Source organism: Rissa tridactyla, chromosome 1 (assembly GCF_028500815.1).
Source record: "Rissa tridactyla isolate bRisTri1 chromosome 1, bRisTri1.patW.cur.20221130, whole genome shotgun sequence".
In the NCBI taxonomy this organism is placed as follows: domain Eukaryota; kingdom Metazoa; phylum Chordata; class Aves; order Charadriiformes; family Laridae; genus Rissa; species Rissa tridactyla.
The window spans coordinates 100,527,832-100,547,635 of record NC_071466.1 but is presented as its reverse complement, the minus strand read 5'-3'; the positions used below and the strand labels follow the sequence as shown (position 1 = coordinate 100,547,635).

The 19,804-nt window shown below is 38.2% G+C and overlaps 1 protein-coding gene across 2 annotated transcripts in view; it reads right to left on the bottom strand.

Moving 5' to 3' along the window:
• DSCAM (DS cell adhesion molecule) overlaps window positions 1–19,804 on the bottom strand; it is a 390,238-nt gene that overhangs the window by 182,211 nt on the left and 188,223 nt on the right. For both annotated transcript variants that reach the window (XM_054212353.1, XM_054212345.1), the window contains exon 3: window positions 453–599. In XM_054212353.1, the coding sequence (XP_054068328.1) occupies window positions 453–599 (147 nt within the window). The remainder of the gene's footprint in view (window positions 1–452; window positions 600–19,804) is intronic.

Sequence of the window (19,804 nt, the reverse complement as noted above, 5' to 3'; positions counted from 1 at the left end):
AGAAACGGGCACTATGGGGCAATTCATCTCACCCCAAAGTGGGCAGCTGAAGTAGGTCAGACACACCACCCCAAGTAGTGTGTCTTTGGTTACAAAGGGAAGTTGAGGTGACTAGGCAATTTCACTGCGCAAGTCTACTTTTAATGGGATGAATCTCATGCACAGTCCTTTTATAAAGTACTCTAAATCTACTAAAAATCACTGTACTAAATGCCAATGCACCCTACAGGCTCTCTGGAAATATGTAATAGTAGGTGAAAAACAGAAAAAAGGATTTGAAAATGTGACATTTTATTTTGCAGCAGCAGCAGCTTACAGCTGACCGCTTCTACCTTCCATTTGACAGACGAATTGGTTGTTAGTGCACACGGGCACAAGAAGCTGCCTTGCCAGTTTAGCACACTAGAGAGGAGCATACAATACTTAATTTAACATGATATATAAAGGAGCACCTGATACAAAAAGTCTTGCACTGTTGCTTTGTCGTGTTTCTCCAGTGTATCTGTGCCTTGTGATACATCGGTAGTTGTACAGTCCATCTTCATTCTGTACGTCTAAAATATACAAGGCTCCCGTGGATGTGATGAGAAATCTAGGTCCTGAAAGACACAAGAATTTGCAACGTTTAAAATAGCGGCATGTTGCTACTGTGTTCTGTTTGCCCACGCTGCGGGGTGGACGACACTGGCTGGAGGCTCCTGAAGGTTTTTTTGCCAGAGTCTAGAAGCTGCCAATTAGAAGTTTACTAAGTACTCACTGCAAACGCATATAAAGATATTAATTCATGTGCACTTCTTATAAAAAAAGGTAGGGATCTGTAAGGAAAATGTGAGGAATGAAGGAAAGCAATGTGCCATGGTCTATACCACAATCAACAGAATATCCAAGAGGCATCTGAAATAAAATACAGGGTAAAGAATTAACGCAGAATTTAATCGAGTTTAATTCAATATTGTAGAGTAATATGATGTCAATTCACCAGCAGAGCTGTACATGTTAGAAAGACGGTCTGGGGCAGCACACGTAATTGAACAGTATTAGCCAAAATGGAATCTGTTGTCCAGGTACGCCAGAAAATTGAGAAAAAAAAAAAAATCATAAAAATTAAAACTAAAGGGATCAGTAAAAGCAAGAGAAATTAAACCCTCCTCACAAAAGGAGGAAGTTTTTACCCCAAGAATACGGGACGTATTCGCTAAAGAATTCTGGCCATAAGAGCCATGTACTGCACAGCCCTTCTCTACAGCCTGCTTCAGGAGCCATGGGAACGCAAGGACAGCACAAGCAGCCTTGCTGATGCTGCCTACACGGCTGACCCCAGTGAAGCTGTACACACCCGCGCTAGCTGCAAGCCAGACAGCATGAGCTCAGGAATAGTCCCACCCCACCCCCTCCACGTTGCCTGTGACTTAATGCACTCCAGGCTTCAGCAGGATGGGTTGAGCTCTCTGCCGCTCAGTACTTCCACGGCCAAGCTACTGGCGGAAGATGAGTTCATACGTGATCTGATCTCCTGTGGACTTTTCTTTTTCAATAGTAGTACAGTTTGTGATTAGAAAGGCACAACGTAAGCAGGTAGACAGATTCTGCGTCTAAAAGAGGGGTTTAAATAAACAGCACAGGACATGTTATTTAATATCCAAAGATTTTTTTTATTTTATTTTATTTTAATTCTGCAAAGAAAGGTTTATTTCAGGAAGAAATTTAAGCCCAGAGAAGTCACTGCCCCCTAAAACTGTACAAGACCGACATGTTCACGGTCAGCATTTCTCCCAGTGTTCATTCAAATTGAAAATAATATAGTTGAAATTCTCTTCAAATACATATTTTTTATTATTGACTCTAGAATATGTGGAAAACGTCATGGTACATATGTGCAGTTTCGACATTTGACACCTGCGCAAATGCCTCTGTTCTGTTGTAAATGCATGTTCTAAAAGCAAGGACACAAAAAAGCCAACATCAACATGGACATGTTTAATCGAAAGCTTTCTCCATATTACAATAAATGGGAGCAATGTGGTTAGAATGCCTTGCAAACTTGGGCCTCACCTGGCCGCTCTTCCTCTTTAAAAAATTCTGCACTCTAAGCTATGTATGCTTTTCTAAAGCTTTTACCTTGGAGAAAGTGCTAATATCTTTTCTTTTGTATTCCTGCTATTTTTCCTCTAGCAGCTGGTAGCTCTTACAGTATACATACATGCACCTATGTATTATAAAATATACCTGGCTCCAAAATTAGGGGAGAGACTACACAAATATGAAGCCATTCTGAACTAATATTCAGTAATACGCAGTAAGAAATACTTCCTTACCTTCAGAGCTCTATTTGAGCAATGACTTTTTAATAATTAAGTGTAGCTAGGGTGCTTGCTAACAAATGCATCAGTGGGAAAGCAATCCAGCAGAGAAAAGACAAAAAGGAAATGGTATCATTTCAGAGGGCAACCTCCTTTAAACCACAATCTAAAAGAAATTAAAAAAAAATATTTAGCAGCCATTTAATGTCACAGGACAGGACTGACCCTCAGAGCAGGGAATACTGCATGCAGTAACATCAGCCCACCTCTCCCATCCTTGTATGCATACTGAATTATAAAATAACCACGCTGGTGACTTGTCTTGGCTGACTGTTCTCCTGAAAGTCAAGGCACAAGCATGGAAGCTGTTAGGTCACAACTTTGGAAAAGCATAAACCACACTGCACATATCCTTCTGAAGTACCTTGTTTGTTCAAATAACATGTGCCGTTACTAAGAAGTATATTAACTAAATAAATCCCCAAAATGGAGGCATAGAAGGTGTCGACTTACTTGCCTGCTACTGAAGGTGAAGAGGTGGGCAAGGGAAGGTGTGAAGGAGGAGGGAGGACTGGATGGCAAGAGAGCTCTCCTTAGCCACGAGCAACACTATATTCCAGCCTAGGGGGATTTACAGGCTAGGGAGGTTGCTTCTTATACAGAGGCCATATTGATTTCATATGCCTCCGAAAATTTAATTGCTTGCATACAGAAGGCTTGTATTTCAACACAAATTACTTATAAACAAATGTACTGTTGAGTGTAATAGGAAAAGGACCCGAATAGGTAATATTTCAGCCAGGTGTCTGAAATATGGCATTGAAAAGGTTACATGAAAAAAGCAAAGCTATCTTGCGTCTTATATTTTAATACGCCAGTTGTAATGTTTGGAGAAAATTACATAGACAGTTGATAAGGATAAGACAAACCAATAAAATACGTTTTACCTAGCTTCTCAACTACTAATAAGTTATTTGTTTGCTAGTCACAAATAACTTGGCTTGACCAAACATGCTGACGTGGGTTGCTACAAGTAGCAGGCAGCTAACAGCTACCTACTGGCAAGCAGGAAGCATAGTCTGCAAGCGTGCAGGCAATCACCTAGTGAAGCCCCTTAACAATCACAGCACTGTTCTTTACCTGCTGCCAGTCACCCAGCCCAGCTCCAAAGCTGCTGCAAGAGGAATCCTACCACCTCTGAGGGAGGCAGGCTCATAACAATTCACACAGAAGTACTTCCTGTTGTTCCGAGAATACTTCTGTATGTTTTTTGGGGTTTTTTGGTTTATTCTCCTAGGTATAATGTAATGTCCTGTGCTGAGGATTTCTTCCCTTTCCTTTTGCAGTTTCCAATTACTTGGACATAAACACTTGTCCCATTCCACCCTGTCTCCTCATCACATAGGTGCTCAACATCTGTACCCTTTAACGAGGTCTACCTTTTCCCCTAACTCTTCTAACCAGAAGGATATTTAGAATTTTTGTGTGAAATTCATGGTCTGTTTGACTTCTGTGTCACACACAGATTCTGCCCTACTGAAATATTCATTAAGCAAGTCTACCTTTGCCAAGAAACATGTTATAAGGACTACAGGTAATTAAAGCACAGTTGTCTCCCTTAGCCTGTAGGCGGCATAAAATGACAGCTTCAGGAGATGGGAATCACATATAAGGACTTTTCTTGGGGTTAATGATGGGTATGCAGGAAAGGCAATCTCTTCTTGCTTTTGTTTCCAGCTGTGTGAGCATTAACCAGCTCCGTATTTCAGACAGCACAGCCAGTTCAGACGTGTGCTTGCCCACAGCGATGCCGCTCAGATGGCAGGGCTGCCAGGCTGCTGAACCAGCGCTGCGTATACCATGCAGACGTGTCCTCTGCAGCTTGATCAAGATTTAGATCAGAGTTTTCAAGCTGTGGTGCAAATCCGTTACCAAACGATGCGGGGGTATATGCTGGTGGAGATGCTGCTCAGCTGCTATCACATCACAGGACCAAAACCACATAAAAGGTGTTAATGGGATGGTTGTGACCATTTTGGTCCCTCCAGTAAATCTGCACATGCTGTGCATTTGTGTCAAGCAAGTGGAACATCAACAGCTGAGAGGCAGAAATGTGCTGCTTGTACAATGGCTTCACGTAGCTTTCTTTTTCTCAGATCCAGTTTCACCTTTGCTAAATATACATAATTCCATTTCTACCAAGAGTCACACTGTTGGAAACTACTAGTATGCACAAGTTTAAGATCATACAAATGTGTCCAAAGTTTAAAATTTCATTCCTTTCTCTATGCTTTTCTAAAGCTCTTGCTATTTTCAGATCCTCTGCACAATTTTGAGATATAGTCTATACAAGCCATCATTAATAATTAAATTTGCCTCTCTTCTTAGGATAAGCATGAAACAACTGTCACAGAAATTAAGTTAGAAGATCAAATTCACAGCTTCCCTTAAAACTGCCAAACCCTCACTTCCTCAATATTTCTACCTTGTACACATTATTGCTGCTAATACTTGCGCTGGAATCAAAACTGGGGAAACAGGCGGAGTGGCTACTGTCTGATTGAAGAATACGTATAGATGTGTGGGCTATTTCCAGATCCTATAGTACTGCCTTTATTTGCAAATGAAGCCTTCCCTCCTCAGTCCTGGAAGCAAGTTTCCTCAGATGCAGTTATACAGATGGGTGAATGAGAGCGGGTACACTTATTAAAAGCCTGCCACTTAATAAAAGAGGTTTGTGAAAGCTGTGCAGAGCCAAGAAATTGTTCAGTGTTTATCTTGCTATATTTTCTAGAGAAGTTATGAACATACTTGAGCTATCTAACACTGCTTAGATCATCTTCCTGTTGAAAATTACTCAGGCAATCATACAATAAAACCTTCACTTAAAGCATTATCTAGAGATTTTTGCCTCACCCTCTTTCAAGATAACTAAAAGTAAATAGTTATTGCCACACATCAGATGTTATCCCACAGTATACATTTCTCAACAACACACATGGTGTATAATTGCAGGGCTAAAGCTTTTCCTTTTCCTCTCTTCTTCTTAATATATTTTGCATACTTATGTAATGCTTTAATAACCAACTCCTCCTTCTACTGTAAAAACGCAAGACAGAAAGGATGACAGAAAAATAAAAGGGGAAATGCATGTAATTTCTGTCATCTTCTAAACGGAGAGCATTTTCATTAAAACCGACAGGCTGTCAGCTATGACAAAGCCAAAGTGTTGAGTGTTCTGCCTTCTGTACTTCAAAAAGTGTTTAGAAATGCGCCAGGATGGGGATCGACAAGCTCTTATTGCCCTGTTGATCTAGGGGAGGGCTTTCTTCTTGAGGCGCATTTAATTTAATCGCTCTTGCTTTGCTGTAACAAAGTCTAATTTTTTTGACTCACCTACTTAATATGCCAAATAGAGATTTTTTTTTTTAACGGAACATCCTTTCAGATAAACTGAAGCTTTTTGTTTGTTTGGCTGTTAGCAGGCTTCAAGGGAGGAAGGCAGAGAAGCCTCCTTCACAACAATTAAAAAGAACACTGTCAAAATATAGCTCATAATTCCCATTTATTATTCCTTCTCAGTACTGTTTGTATTAATGCCTTGAAAACTTGATTATAATAATTTCAGCATCTGATTTTCAGAGACGTTGAAAGCTGACATCTTTTTTCGCTTTCAATGCCTGGTGCCTTTGAAAACCTGGCCCAATATCTGGAGGATGTATTTCATTTAAACAGTTCAAACGATGCTAGGAACCCTTACTACCTTTTGCCTTGGTGAGGTGGGCAAGCACAGTAACATAGTACTATTTAAAATTTAAATGTTTTAAAGAGAAGCTTACTGAGATCCGAGGATCGATGCACACAAGTCAGTAGAAAACAGGGAATAGAACCCATAATTATTTCTCCAACATCCCATCTGTCATTAATACATAACTTTGCCTCACTGTGAGACTGAAAAAAAACCCTATATAGATCCAAGGACTAGAAAGACCATTAGGGTCATTTATTCTCACCTTTCATGCTTCACCCATTAACTCCTGCATCAAGTCCATATCTGGAAGTTAAGCTATAGCTTTTTTAAAAAGACATTAGTCATGATTAAAGATTTCTTGTAAGCAGAGAACATGTGATACCCCTGGGTAAATTATTCCAGTGGTTAATTATTCTCACTTTTGAAAGTTAGTGTATTGTTTGTGGTCTATCTGCCTTTCTATCTGGGTTTGACCCCAGCTATTGGATCTTTCTGTGCCTTCATTAAAGATTTCCTCTGCAGTCAGAAATCTTCTGCTCGTTTAAGTACTTACAGAACATGAGGAAATTACCTCTTAAACCATCTTTCTCCTTAATTAGTTATACAGATTGAACTTCCTAAATCATTTACTGTGAATTATTCATATCTTGAAATATTCCTGTAGTTTTTACTCAACACCTTAACAACTTTTTGAAGTTCTTTTTCAAGTTTGGATCATGCCCATAAGTTTAGTAATGGTTCTGGTAATAGTGAATGCAAAATGTCAACACCCTCTTCTATACAAGTTTTGCTTCCGCTTAGGCGTCAAGGGATTACAGTAGTTCTCTTATCAATGCTAACTAGCTTCAGTTATTCATTGAAAATTGTCATTTCCTTTTCAGAGTCATGGACTTAGAGAATAGATTTCCCCTATTCTGTAGATATTGTCTGTCTGTCTGTCTTGACACTAGAATTGGCTGTATGAAAACCTACATGTTCAAATCAGACCTCTATCACACAATCCAATATCCCTATGCAACTCACCAAGCCATATCATCATTTGCCATTACACCAGCGTTTTAAGTTTGCATACTTTATTGGCATGTGTTGCCTTAAATTTCATTCATTAATTGAAACTTTGTATTTTCTTCTGAGATATTACCAAAACACTTGTTTTGAAGATACATATTTCAAAGTAGTAAGACTCTGAAGAGAAAAAACGGGGAAGAGGGGAGGGAACTGGGTCATACCTAGGCTTGACCAACATGAACCAAGGGCCCCAAATCCCATGACATTTTAGAAACACACCCCTCATTTTACTATCTGCTGACTAGTGCTCTAAATGACCTATTGACTTCATTAAAGTTGAGCTGCATTAGCAAATCGTGTGTTCATTTCTCTAAGTGAGAAGAAGTTGCATTAACAATTATAAAATTGCTTTTATGTAAGGTTTTTAATGCTTTACATTAGACTGCATGATATCAGAGATTAAAATAAAATTTTACAGGTCTGAGTAATAAGTTAAAATAATTCTGTTTAGGTTTCCTATGTGAAATTGTTCTCATGTATAATTCATAAGAAAATGTGAACACTTTCCTGTAGAATTAGTGCATAATATTCTTGTATAAAAATGAGAATACTTTAAAACTGTAACATTAATTATTCTTTTATCATGCTTTTTTCCCCCCAGTATGCTGTTAGTCTTTAAATAGGGGTAATGTTATCCTCAAGATGGTTTAAAAAATCATATTTGATTTTCACTTTGTTGGAAACACATCTAACGGCATTATGTTATTGCAGTCTAAATTGGGTTGATAGAAATTAAGAGAACAGATGGCTGTTCTAATCGTGTGCCAAATGATAATATAGAACAAATAAACTTTTATCAGCTATATTTGTCACCTCCGCTGGATGGAACTGCTTCTGCTAAGCAAGTTTCTAGCATGACCTGTGCACGCAAGGGAAGAAACCTCCCCACAGAGCCAGAGTAACCTATAACTCAGTTTTACAGTGCTGCTACAACATCATTCTCAAAGCAAAACAATCTGCTGCTCTGGGCATGGAAAATGTGCTAGAAGCAGCCATGCTCAAACTGTGTCCTGAAGTCACAGTCCTGAGAACGCTTTTGATACACAAATCAAAGATTAGAGGAGGAGAGAGAAGCACATAGGGAAAGAGGGAGGCAAGGATTTCACTTTTCCAAGCACCACTGACGTAATGCACTCAACCTACATGAGACACCTGGGGTGTTGCTCACAGTAGGTGATGCAGATGGTGGAAACATGACTATGCTCCTCTGAGCAGCACAACTTTCCCTCTGGGGACGTAGCCAAGTTCACAGGCCCTGCTAGCAGATTTTATGGAGGAAAAAACTGATTTTTTTAGCTCCTCATATTCCCTCAGTTCTGGGTCTACAAATTGCACCTTTGGAGTGTGTTGCCCGCAACCCCTCTCCCTGTCTGCGACACAACCTGCAACTGACTTCCAGGAGAACAGGAGCAGGAGGAAAGCCACAGCACTGCCCTACAGCCCAAGGGCAATGAAATTCCTTAATTGCAATGAAATTAGTCCTTGTTTTACCACCTCTACCCTTCAGGCACAGCTGTTGAAGAACCAAATACTTATTTGCATTATATGGCCTGGTCTTTGTCTCTCATGGATCTGGGTTTTGATAACTGGAGAGGCCACCATGAGGGAGGGAGGGAGGGAAGGAAGGAAGGAAGGAAGGAAGGAAGGAAGGAAAGAAAGAAGGAAAGAAAAGGGGAAAGGGGAAAGGGGAAAGGGGAAAGGGGGAGGGAGGAAAATGAAGCTCCAGTTTTGGCTTTATAAATTGAGTTGAGAGAGACTATCTGATGAGTCAATTACAGCATTACCATAGGAATGAGAGTTGTGGTACCGCGTTGGTCTCACATTCAGACAGGATGAGGCCAGAACACAATGCTCAAAAATCAAACAGGTCCTGAAAGCTGATGGTTTCTGTATTCATGGTTTTAGCTGCTTTAAATTCAACTGTAACACGAGTTCATTTCTGTTTCTGTAATCACAGAATAAGGAAAGACATATGAGCATTAGTGCTATTCTATGCACAGTGCTATCATTTTCTGAATAAGTTTGGATACTAGGATAATGGCCATTCCGAAAACCAGATTGTTACAAATTACACAAATCAGAACACATTTTATTGCCCCTCCATGTTTCTGAGATGGCAAAAATGTATTTCATGCCAATTGCTCATACCAATTCTTCTTATATTACATATGCAGTATTCAGGTTTTATAAAGGAGGAATAAACATTCTTTTTTAAAAGCATAAATAGATGCAGGAGCGATATTTTTGTGTACACAGACTAGGTTATGTTAATTGTTACTACTTTATGATTGGATAGTATAAACGTGACTGATCACATAATGTTTATATTTAATTGTTCACCCTCTTAATCTTTTATGAATATATTAGGCATGAGCAGCTACAGTTCTCTACCTGCTGTTGTTAACTGTCAGTCCTCCAGGATATTAAGTAAAACTGCCATAATCTTTAATACTGCAGTTTTAGATGATTTGGGTCCTTGCACACACTGCTGCAGAAACTGCTTTCCTTATTTCAGCTAGAAAGAAAGCAGATAATTTTAAATCAGTAGCTAGTGTTAGGGGCTCTGATTAAAGAGGATTCGGCTTTGGCCATGATATATGGAGCTGTCCGGAGGATTAAAATTTGTTCTCTCAGGCTTTTGCTGGTGCATCCCAAGTAAAAAATTGCCTGCAGCTGACCAGTGGCTTAGCGCAGAAAAACTTATGCTTTACTCTTTACAACATCAAGGAACATAAACCATCTCCCCTTCTATCTGCACATAAATTTAAACACAAGCTTGCTAAGTAAAGGAAGAACCTCCATCTTCTCTGGCCTGAACAGCAGTTGGTTTGTGTCACCATCATCAAATGTACACCTTAATTGTTTACAGCTTCAAAGTCATTGTATATGCAGAATACGTATTGTTATAGACAATATGATCAGAAGAAATCACAGCCTCACATACACAGAATTACAAGTGCCACCACCAGCAGAATTATTTTGACTAACTGCAAATAATCAATATTGTGCTACATTAATTAGAACAGCTGCAGCTCTGTGGCCCCACATGTTTAGCCACATTTATGCTGCAGGTAACTGTGAAGGTAATGAAGCATCTCAACCTGAAGAAACAGTTTTATGAGAATTTAGAATAGTACCCACTTCCCTTCATGAAAAAATCTGTTCAAAGATTCACAAGACATGTGAGTATTCTGAATTTTTATTTAAGGGATATGCAGTAACTAACAGACAAAGCCTCACGTGGCACATTCTAGCATAGTATTTTCACCTAATGACTTATTTTGAGAGTGTAAAATTAGGGAAAACAAAACAGGTTAATTTTGGGTTTAGGGTAATGACTTGGAAAGAAGTTATTGTCTTCTTTGCTCAATTTGAAAAAGTAAACTGTGTTGTCCTTTGGATAAAAAATATTCAAAATATTAACTGTGGGAGGAAGTAGCTCCACTAGGAATTAGAGCTAAATTAAATAATTTCCCATGGAGACTCTTGGACAGTCCCGTGGGGACAGAGCCCAGCGTTCAGTGAATAATTTTTAAGAGGAAGAAAAAAGCAATTAATGATGTACATTTCCATCTTTCCAAACAAGACAACAGTGTTAAGTCTATGGAGTCACTTTTCAACAGCTCTTTAAAAAACAAAATATTTCTTAAAATTTCTCCTACCATTAGCTGCATACTACTTTTCCTCTAGAAACTTGTCCTCTCTCATACACAATGATTTACACTCTGAACATACCCAGCAATGGAATATGATGGAAACCTACTTCCGTCACTAGTTCACCTTTCCACAGATGGTGAGGCACAGAACTCTATTTCATATATTTAGTGTTTTTAACTTCTTTCAGCTCTGGATACCACTCATACACTTACCATTTTCTTAAAAATAGTCTCCTGACAAGCTAGTCCCATCTTTTAGGACTCGATATGTATTTTGCTCAGTATAGAAACATACAGAACCTTCATTGGGTTCCTATACAGCATAGCATCATAATAACTGATGAAAAAGTGTTTTAAACACAAGAGATGGAGCATCAGGATGACAGTAGTAAGCGCAGAAATAGGTAAAGACTGTTATGTACTGTATAATAAAACAAAAGATCTCCTGCAGGCTCTGATCCAATGAAATTACCCCATAAAGGAATATTAGAAGAATAGCAACTAAGTATTATACAGGATAAGTCACACATATAATCAACTTTGCTGGAAGGAAAAAAAACCACACACACTGATTTTAAATTGAAGTAACTGCAAGCAATTCCTGAAAATCTGATTGTAGACTGTATTGCATCAGCATATGGGGATTTAGCATAGAATGCATGCAAACCTCACTTTTTGTGGGTTACGAAGTTTTATAATTCTTACAGCATTTCAATAATCAGAAACATTTTGAATGTAAGTTCTAATATAATGTTGTAAGAAGATATGGTTATCATGCTACTTATTTTCTGTGCTTTGTCAAGTTAGGCTCTTTGCGGACATCTTTGGCAAACTAACTTTTTAACAATAAAAAGGATTCGGTAAATATAACTTTTCAGCATGGATTAAATTCACAGTGTGATTTATGCTGAGCATCAACTCAAGATTATGGGGCATTTCAACTTAATTTCAATGATATATGTGAGATAAAACTAGGAAGGATGTGTAATTCCAGACCTTCTCATAAAGATTACTTTTATTCTGTACAAATGCTTTCCTTAGACTGGCAGCACAAAGAAAAATATCACTATACTCACAACAAGCATCATTCCTTTAGAATAAATCTAAGTATTTTAGAGTTTTTTATTGCCTTCGCTGAACTGCTCAGAGAATCATGACTTGGAAGCCTGTGCAGATATCGGGAACATTATGCAAATATGCCCAAATACACTTCTCAGGTAATTTTCATTATTTGCCTAATTTTATTTGATTGGGAAATTGAGGCACGGTAGAGCTAATTTATTTGCCTAACATTATCTTGCACGTTTGTGGCAGATTTGGGAATCCTGTATCCCAGTCCTGGGCTTTGTGCGTAAAAGCATCGTTTCTTACTCCTCATTTTACATGCTATGCCTGAAGACCTGCCAGACAGTACTCAACCCTTTGTGTAGGTACACAATAAGGACAGAGTTTGAATACGTAAAGCTCTCTGTATGAGCTAAACGTTACTACTATTCTACTATTTCAATTGTCAGAGTGTTCGCAAGCATGCTGCACCTGTTTTGTTTGCACGGTTGCTCATTTTCTATGAAGACCTCAGAATAAATGATTTTGAAAATACAGCCTGTGGCTAGACTAATGTTTCAGGCAAGCCTGGTTTAAACATTCTTCTGCTTTTCCTGACCTTTTCCTGCACTTAAAGATACGATCAGTTCTACAAATGATGAAAAGTATCTATTTTGTTAACCCTTACAGCTCTGCTTTATGGTTGCTTGGCACTGTTTATTAACGAGAGCCACTATGTGTTTTCTTGTATATTTTTAAATGATGAATGTTAAGAAAACAGAGGCGTTTTAGAACAAACTACTGCAAACTCATATTCTAAATATTAGACTTCAGTCTGAAAGTCACACAAAGCATTTTTTCCACTTCTAAACCTTATTTTTGAAGAAGGATAGCATTAGATTAAAACAAAAAACACAACAACAAAAAAACGTCAAAGCAGACAGAGACCAGCACTGCCTGGACACTAAGCAGTCTTTGTGAGCAGTCATCGTCTCTTTCTTTATCTCCACAGGCCATTAAAGAATATGTTGAGTCACAGAGTGACCTTGCTTGTCAGCAGCATATGACATTAGTACAGATGGCCTTGACCATGCTAATAACATGTATACATGAAGATCTATATAATTGATGTTTCTTGCACTCCTAGAAAATGCAAGCAGCATAAAGTTGCCTAAACAGGGTTGACCTGACAGAAGCGCCTACACATGTACAGCACGTTCAGTACATTCTAGATGTGCAGAACCTGAAGTGCATGCTTTGCACCGATGATAGGTGCAGTGCAACTATTGTAGAGTGTAAGTCAGACACACGCATGACCTCTTGCACAACTGTAGATGTAGAACAATAATGGCCAACTGCATGCACAGAAGTTGTCTTTGAAGAATTAGCACATTGGCATAAAATACACCTTGAAGCAGAGGCGCATTATGAACCCTGTGAACCATATATGGGTTTATATATGAGATTTAGTCATGAACCAGTGATCTTTTGTTCTTACTTGTGCATGACAGTTGCCTCAAAAGAGATGTGACTCTCTATACACAGTGCTTTAAATGCATAAGGTCTAAAAGTGCTTTTTTTTTTTTTGACAAATTCATCTAATGTAAGGATATTCACCCAATTTGCTTCAATGTACTTCTTTTCCCTGAGAAAACACAGTGCAGTTTTGGGGCATTGACATTTTAGGTGAACATTCAAAAAATGCTAGTGTCACGTAGATGAGAACATTTAAAAATAATTATCCCTATTTTTCAAAACCAGGCAGCAAAAAAGTAATGAAGAAAAGGATCTGAACTAAGACTATCTTTCTTCCCTTTTCTTGATATTCAACTTTAATCTGGGTATACTCTTTTATGCTGCCAATGGCTTAGGGATGTGAACAGCCATAAATGAGTCTTATAAAAAGAAAATTAATGCAGCAAAATCTGACAGCTGTATGGCATTTATTATAAGCAAATTCTGCATTGGTTCAATCTCTTGAGCAACTGTTATTTAGGTCAACATTATTGCTTTCGTAGTTCACAGTCTTTATCTCCCAGGAGAAAGCCAATTTTTCTTCACTCCAATTCTCCTAGGCAGAGTCCCAAGCGTTTGTATCACTAGCCCTAGGATTTGCATTCTACACCATGTCCACAGTCAAGACACATTATCTTCCTCCCTAGAGCATTTTCATTAAAAAGGTGTAACATATATGCAATCCCTGTAAATTGAGCCTTGTTGACTTTACGTTCTTTCTGCAGCAAAGGGAGCATTGTAAAAAACACAGCACATTGCAGAGCAAAGAACACAGAAGGTAGGAGAAAAAATAAATAAATAATATCCAAAAGATCCAAAAGCCAATATCCCGTGTTTCATTTCTTTTCTTTCTGACAGTAGCATTGGCCCCAGAGTGTAGTAAGGAGCAGTTCAATAATAACGATCTAAGGCTTGTCTTCAATAGAGACTCAACAGCTGACAGCTCTTCTGCTCAAATTGACAAGAGCACAAGGAAAGGCTTGAATAATTAATTGTAAATGGTTGGATGTGATCTGATTGTGTGACCAACCTGTTACCACTGACTTGCTTTGACCTAATCTTTCAAAATGAGATATTAAAGCTGAAACTCTTCTACACTTTTTTCCTATTACCTGGCCAGCTCTTCTTCTGGGGCATAGTCTGCAGAGTATACCCATGAGATGATGGGTGCCAAAGGAGAGATGTGATTTCACTTGGGTGACTACGACACTGTACTGTAGGCCTGCCTCATCGATATAAAAAGTACTTTTAAGTTCTACTATACAGTTGCAGCATCAGAAAAAACAGCGATCGGGAAAGACACATTACCAAAGGTAACAGCTTTTCACTAACAAATTTATTCCTACTATAAAAAAAAAGCTACCCTTATTTAATTTCTGAGATACTTTTTAGCTAATATTTCCTAGAATAATTTCCCATTTAAATAGAAGCTGCACACATCTGAACATTCAGATGCAAGCTATGCGATAAATGCCATTTCAAACATCATCTGCACTTATTTTTTCCAGGGACGTAATATGTTAAAATGGATGACTTCAACATAGCATTGCCTTTTAGTTCAGATGCTGCTTTTTCTGTATCAACAACCCTCAAGTACTGGTGGCACAATAAACCTTTGTTTAAGCACCATTCACCATACTTGGATGACAAAAATAGCAGGCACCCAATAATTTGTGGTTACTAAAGTCCACACAAATCTTTTAATATGAGAAGGAAAGGTTGCTCTTCTAGCTGGCTAAGGTGTGAAAATGTATGGTTAAATGCTGATTCTGTGTTTTGAAGGAGTATTTGCTACAGTTAACTGGTAAACACTTCCCACACCATACCTTGGGAAACAGTTGGTTTTCAGTGATGAGTAACAAACATCGTCTGTAAGACCCAGACTTCTCTCTCCCCTTGTTCAGGCAAAATTCTCACTGAATTTTACTGTGCATGGGAAGGCTAACTGACTGAGGAGTCCATATTTCAAAGCTCGTTTGACGGCTCATCTTCGGAACAACAGACACTGCTTAGATGAAAGACAATATGTTTGTTCAGGACAGTCCTGGTTGTCTCGCTGTATTCCAGTCCCAACTTAATGCTGCACCATAGCACAGGGTGTATGGAACTGAAATAGTCTTCAGTGTTTAATTATAAAAAAGTCTTGTCTCTTTTTAAAACATAACTTATGTTTAAGGCCAACAGTAGCTCTCAAAAGACATTAGGTTTTGAAGAAGAAATTGGAATACACAGAAGTACAATATACCTTTAATAAGACAATAAAAGTTTAAATTACCTCAATTCTTCCTCACATTTAAAATAATATTCTGTGGAGAGGCATCACCTGTTTCTTGCCAGACTGTACCCAACTATTAGAGCTGCTGAAAAAATTGTTCTACAAAACTTTTAGGAGCAATGTTTGCTTAGACTATAACCTTGGTTAAATATTTATACATTAGTCTTTAGTTTTATGTAATAAAGTATCCCATATATGCATGTGTGCACATGCATGTCCTCATGCAGGTGATAAATAATAGAAGGTCTCTCTTTATGATAAATTATAGATAAGATGTATAATATATGAACTAAAGTTAACAACGGGAAAAAATCATTCACACACAAGAAGCTGGGGGGCGGAATTCAGTGAAGTCCCACTACTTCCTGGAGGGAGGTGGCATACAAATAAAATTTCGGTTCAGAAAAATACATCTGAAGTTTTCATAACTGTACAACTTTCTCGACTCTGTTTATGGAAACATTTTCTATCAAAACAACTGGAAAAAAAGAAATATGAAAAAAGTAAATCTCACTTCACTGAAATAACGTTGAGAATTTGGCAGGATTCAGGGAAGAGCTGCAAGAATGCTTCAAGAGCTGAAAGTCCAGTTTCACAGTGGTAGATTTAAAAGCCAAAGGCCTTAGGTTATAAAAAATGAGCTTATAAAGAGACATGACACCAGCGCGAAGGATGAGAGGGAAGACTTTTAAATTAGCAGATCAAGACATAACAGCATATCCTATCAGAATGTGAAAACTAAATTAGACAGAATAGACAGAAGATGGAAAATTTAAGCAATAGGCTATTCACAAAAAATATCATAGTTCATGCAGAAATTACAAAGTGGGGACAGGAACTATACGGTAAATTCCAGGCAGAAATATGGAAGGTCAAAATAGTTTAAAAGATTGTTTAGAAAAAAAGCAGAACCTTTGTCTTTCCTATGAGAATTTGCTGTGGCAGAGTTAGAGTGAACTGCTACTGAAACTCTGGCCCCATCATCTCCCTCCGAGCAGCCTGGCCCCTTTACTTATGTGTCTGGAAGGCAGGTGGGGACCACGGCATTATGGGGGGCTTCCTTTGGAGGTGTCCACTTCCGCTTGTAGAGGCAGCTAATAATTTGAAGACGCTTGCCTTTAGTTTCTAATTTGAATTAATCAGAATTTTATTATAGAATTACTTCTCTGAACATTGCCAGACACATCTGTCCCCTTCTGCGCTAAAAAGCCTCCGATTAAAGAAATTCCCAGAATGCATGGCCAACCATTTCTCTAACTTTATCGTTATTTCTGGGTTCCTGGCCAGATCAGATGTACTGCATTCACACAAGAATATCAGAACAACCTATGCTGGAATAAAGAGGTAGGGGCTTGGAAGAAGCAGCACCTTTCAACAAATGAACAGAGCAAGTATCAAAAAGGCACACTGTGGCAACCTTCTGCACACAGAACAAAAATTGGTCTCAACGGTTGCCGATAGCCTGATCCGAGCATAATGTGAACCAATCATAAACAAATTTTTTTCTGGACGTGGGGAAGCTTTATTCTGAATCTATGAAATCACTCATTTATTTTTGGTCCTTGTGATTGTATAATAAACCTGAGAATGAAAACATTTTGGAACCCAGTTTCCAGTCTAGGATTTTTCTGGGCCCCCAGAGATTAAAATTAGACTGAAATTAAGAATTGATCGTGTGGGAATTTAATTGCACTCTTTGGGCTTGAGGTAATTTCTGTTAAATCTAGGGAAGTTGCATGTGGTCAGGAACAGGATCGGTTCTCATTAACAGTGCCAGGTATGCACACTGCAATCTTGTGTCCATAGCATCCACCTTATAGAAATGTCATAATCTCAAAGGGGAGGCATAAATGTGCTACTGTCTTCTCCAACACACTTACAAAGGCTGACAGAAGAGTACACTACGTGAACCAACCCTGCTCCACCCTGTGTTCCTTCCCCTTGGTTTTAAGAGTAGCACTATTTTTCTGATCAATTTGAGGAGGGTGAGAGGAAAACAAAGAGAAAGCTCAAAGTGCAGTAGGTAACTAACTATACAATGACCTTTTTTTTTTTTTTAAATGAGATAGACGTCCATCAATTTAAAGGGACAAAGAAAGAGAGGAATATGGGCGTATTGATGGATGACAGGACAACTGTGAGTTTCCAGTGAGACATAGCCATAAAAGAACCTAATAGGATTCTAAGATTAAACAAGTAAGGAGTTTTCGTAGACACAGGGAAGCAGTAGTACTATTTAATAAGATGCAGGCAAGAGCTCATTTAGGATATCATCAGTAATCCAAGTTGATTTTGTTCAGAAAGGACATCTCAAATAAGAATAGAAAATCAGCTATAGAAGTGCTTAGGGAAAAAGAGAACCTATTACTTTAGGGGGGACTTTTAAAAGTTGGTTTGCTTATGCTACTAAAATAAAGGTAGTAATAAATGGTCAATAATAATATTACAGTAAATAACAAAATAAATATGTTTGGGTGTATACGCCAGGGAGAGAGAAGAATTATTCAATTTAAAGAGCATTACTGGAATAAGATTTGATGGCTTTGAATTATCCATGAATAAAACTTAGTCTAGACATTTGGAGAAGATTAGAAGATTTGGAGAAGATGGAGAGCCTTCCAAACAGAGCAGTAGGGAAATCTACTTGTTTCAAGGCGGAGCCTGAGGTGGGGATGGAAGTGACCATGTAACATGATCTGGGAGTTCAGAAAACCTGTGATGTAAAGCTTTGGGCATTAAATTCAAGGAAAAAAATGGCGTTTGTTAATGTCCCTCAGCATGTATTGTATCATATTTTGTTGATCCTATGATTCACCTCTTCTGATCATTAATTTTAGGGTTCAGGAAGACTTCTTCAGCCAGAGTCGTCTTCTGTGTATCTATTGTCTTCTGAGTGCAGAGCAGTTTGCTTCCCTTTGCAGCAAGGTGATGGGATACTGGGCAGAAAACAACAACATTCTAAGTGGAAAGGCTTAAAAAAACCTTAAGTGCATAGTTGGCATCTGTTGTTTGCATGCTCAGGATTAAAGACAGTTTCCTAATTTGGGAACAGTAAAGAATCATGATACCAGCTAGACTGGCAAGGTCCTCTGGGCTTTTTACTTTCCTGTGCATCACTTGGAAGTTTTTTTATGAGAGCTATCCTGCCACTGGAGGGTTGCAGGATCTTACTTTTTCATCCCTCCTTTTCATTGTGTCATATTGTTTTGGGTTGTTTGGGGGTTTTTTGCCTTTTTTTTTTTTTTTTGGTTGGTAATTTTAGATTTTATATACCAAAAGTTTTAAGATCATTTTAAGCAGTGCTTTTTGGTTTGTGTTTTTTGGGGGAGATTAAGAATAGATGTTTTGTGAACTCTTCAGTATTATGTATTTATGTTCATGGAACTGAACTTGATGACACAGATTGTTCTTTTCCTAAATTCTAATGGAAGCAGCAGTTAGTTTTTACTTTTATGCCCCCACTTCAACTGAGTTTCTGACCACTGAATGTTTCACAGCTGAGAATAAAGCAAAAGATCAGTTTTCTTTCTCTTGTGGGTTTTGGGTTTGGTTTTGTTTTTTTCCCCTTTCCAGTTCTGTGTAAGGAATTATAAGGACAAAACCCTTTTGGAACTTGGTGGAGGAGACTGACTTTCTGCAGAAATACTGAATGTCTAATTTGACACAGTTCTTCTTGTATTTATTTGCAGTAAGTTAACAGTGATGCACCCAGAAAACAGAAAATTAAACCATCTGGTACCTCTTGCAAATAAGTATAAAATCTTCACATGAAGATTATATTGTGAGGTATATGTACAAGGAGGATTATAATGAATATTCACGTACTATGTCATACTTTGCAAAACTACAGGGCTTGTCAAGCCACCAAAAGAGACTGCACCCAGGGAAAACCTTTGTTTTCTTTTCTAATTTACAGCTTGGATACTGTGGCTATTTTTGCCACAGTGTCACTGACAAAACAGCCACCAGAATACTTCTGCTGGACGGGTATTCTGCTCGCTGTTCATAGTGCAGTTGTCTTGATTTACGGATACTTTCAAGGAGCAGTTTGAATATATCACAAGTTATGCATATGTAAAGGAGATTAAGGTGAAGGACTATCCTTTTAGAAAAGTAACAAGTAGACAAATATAACAATTTGCCCTTCAGACTTTTCAAAATCAAAACATATAGTGCAATATTGCTATTTTTATAT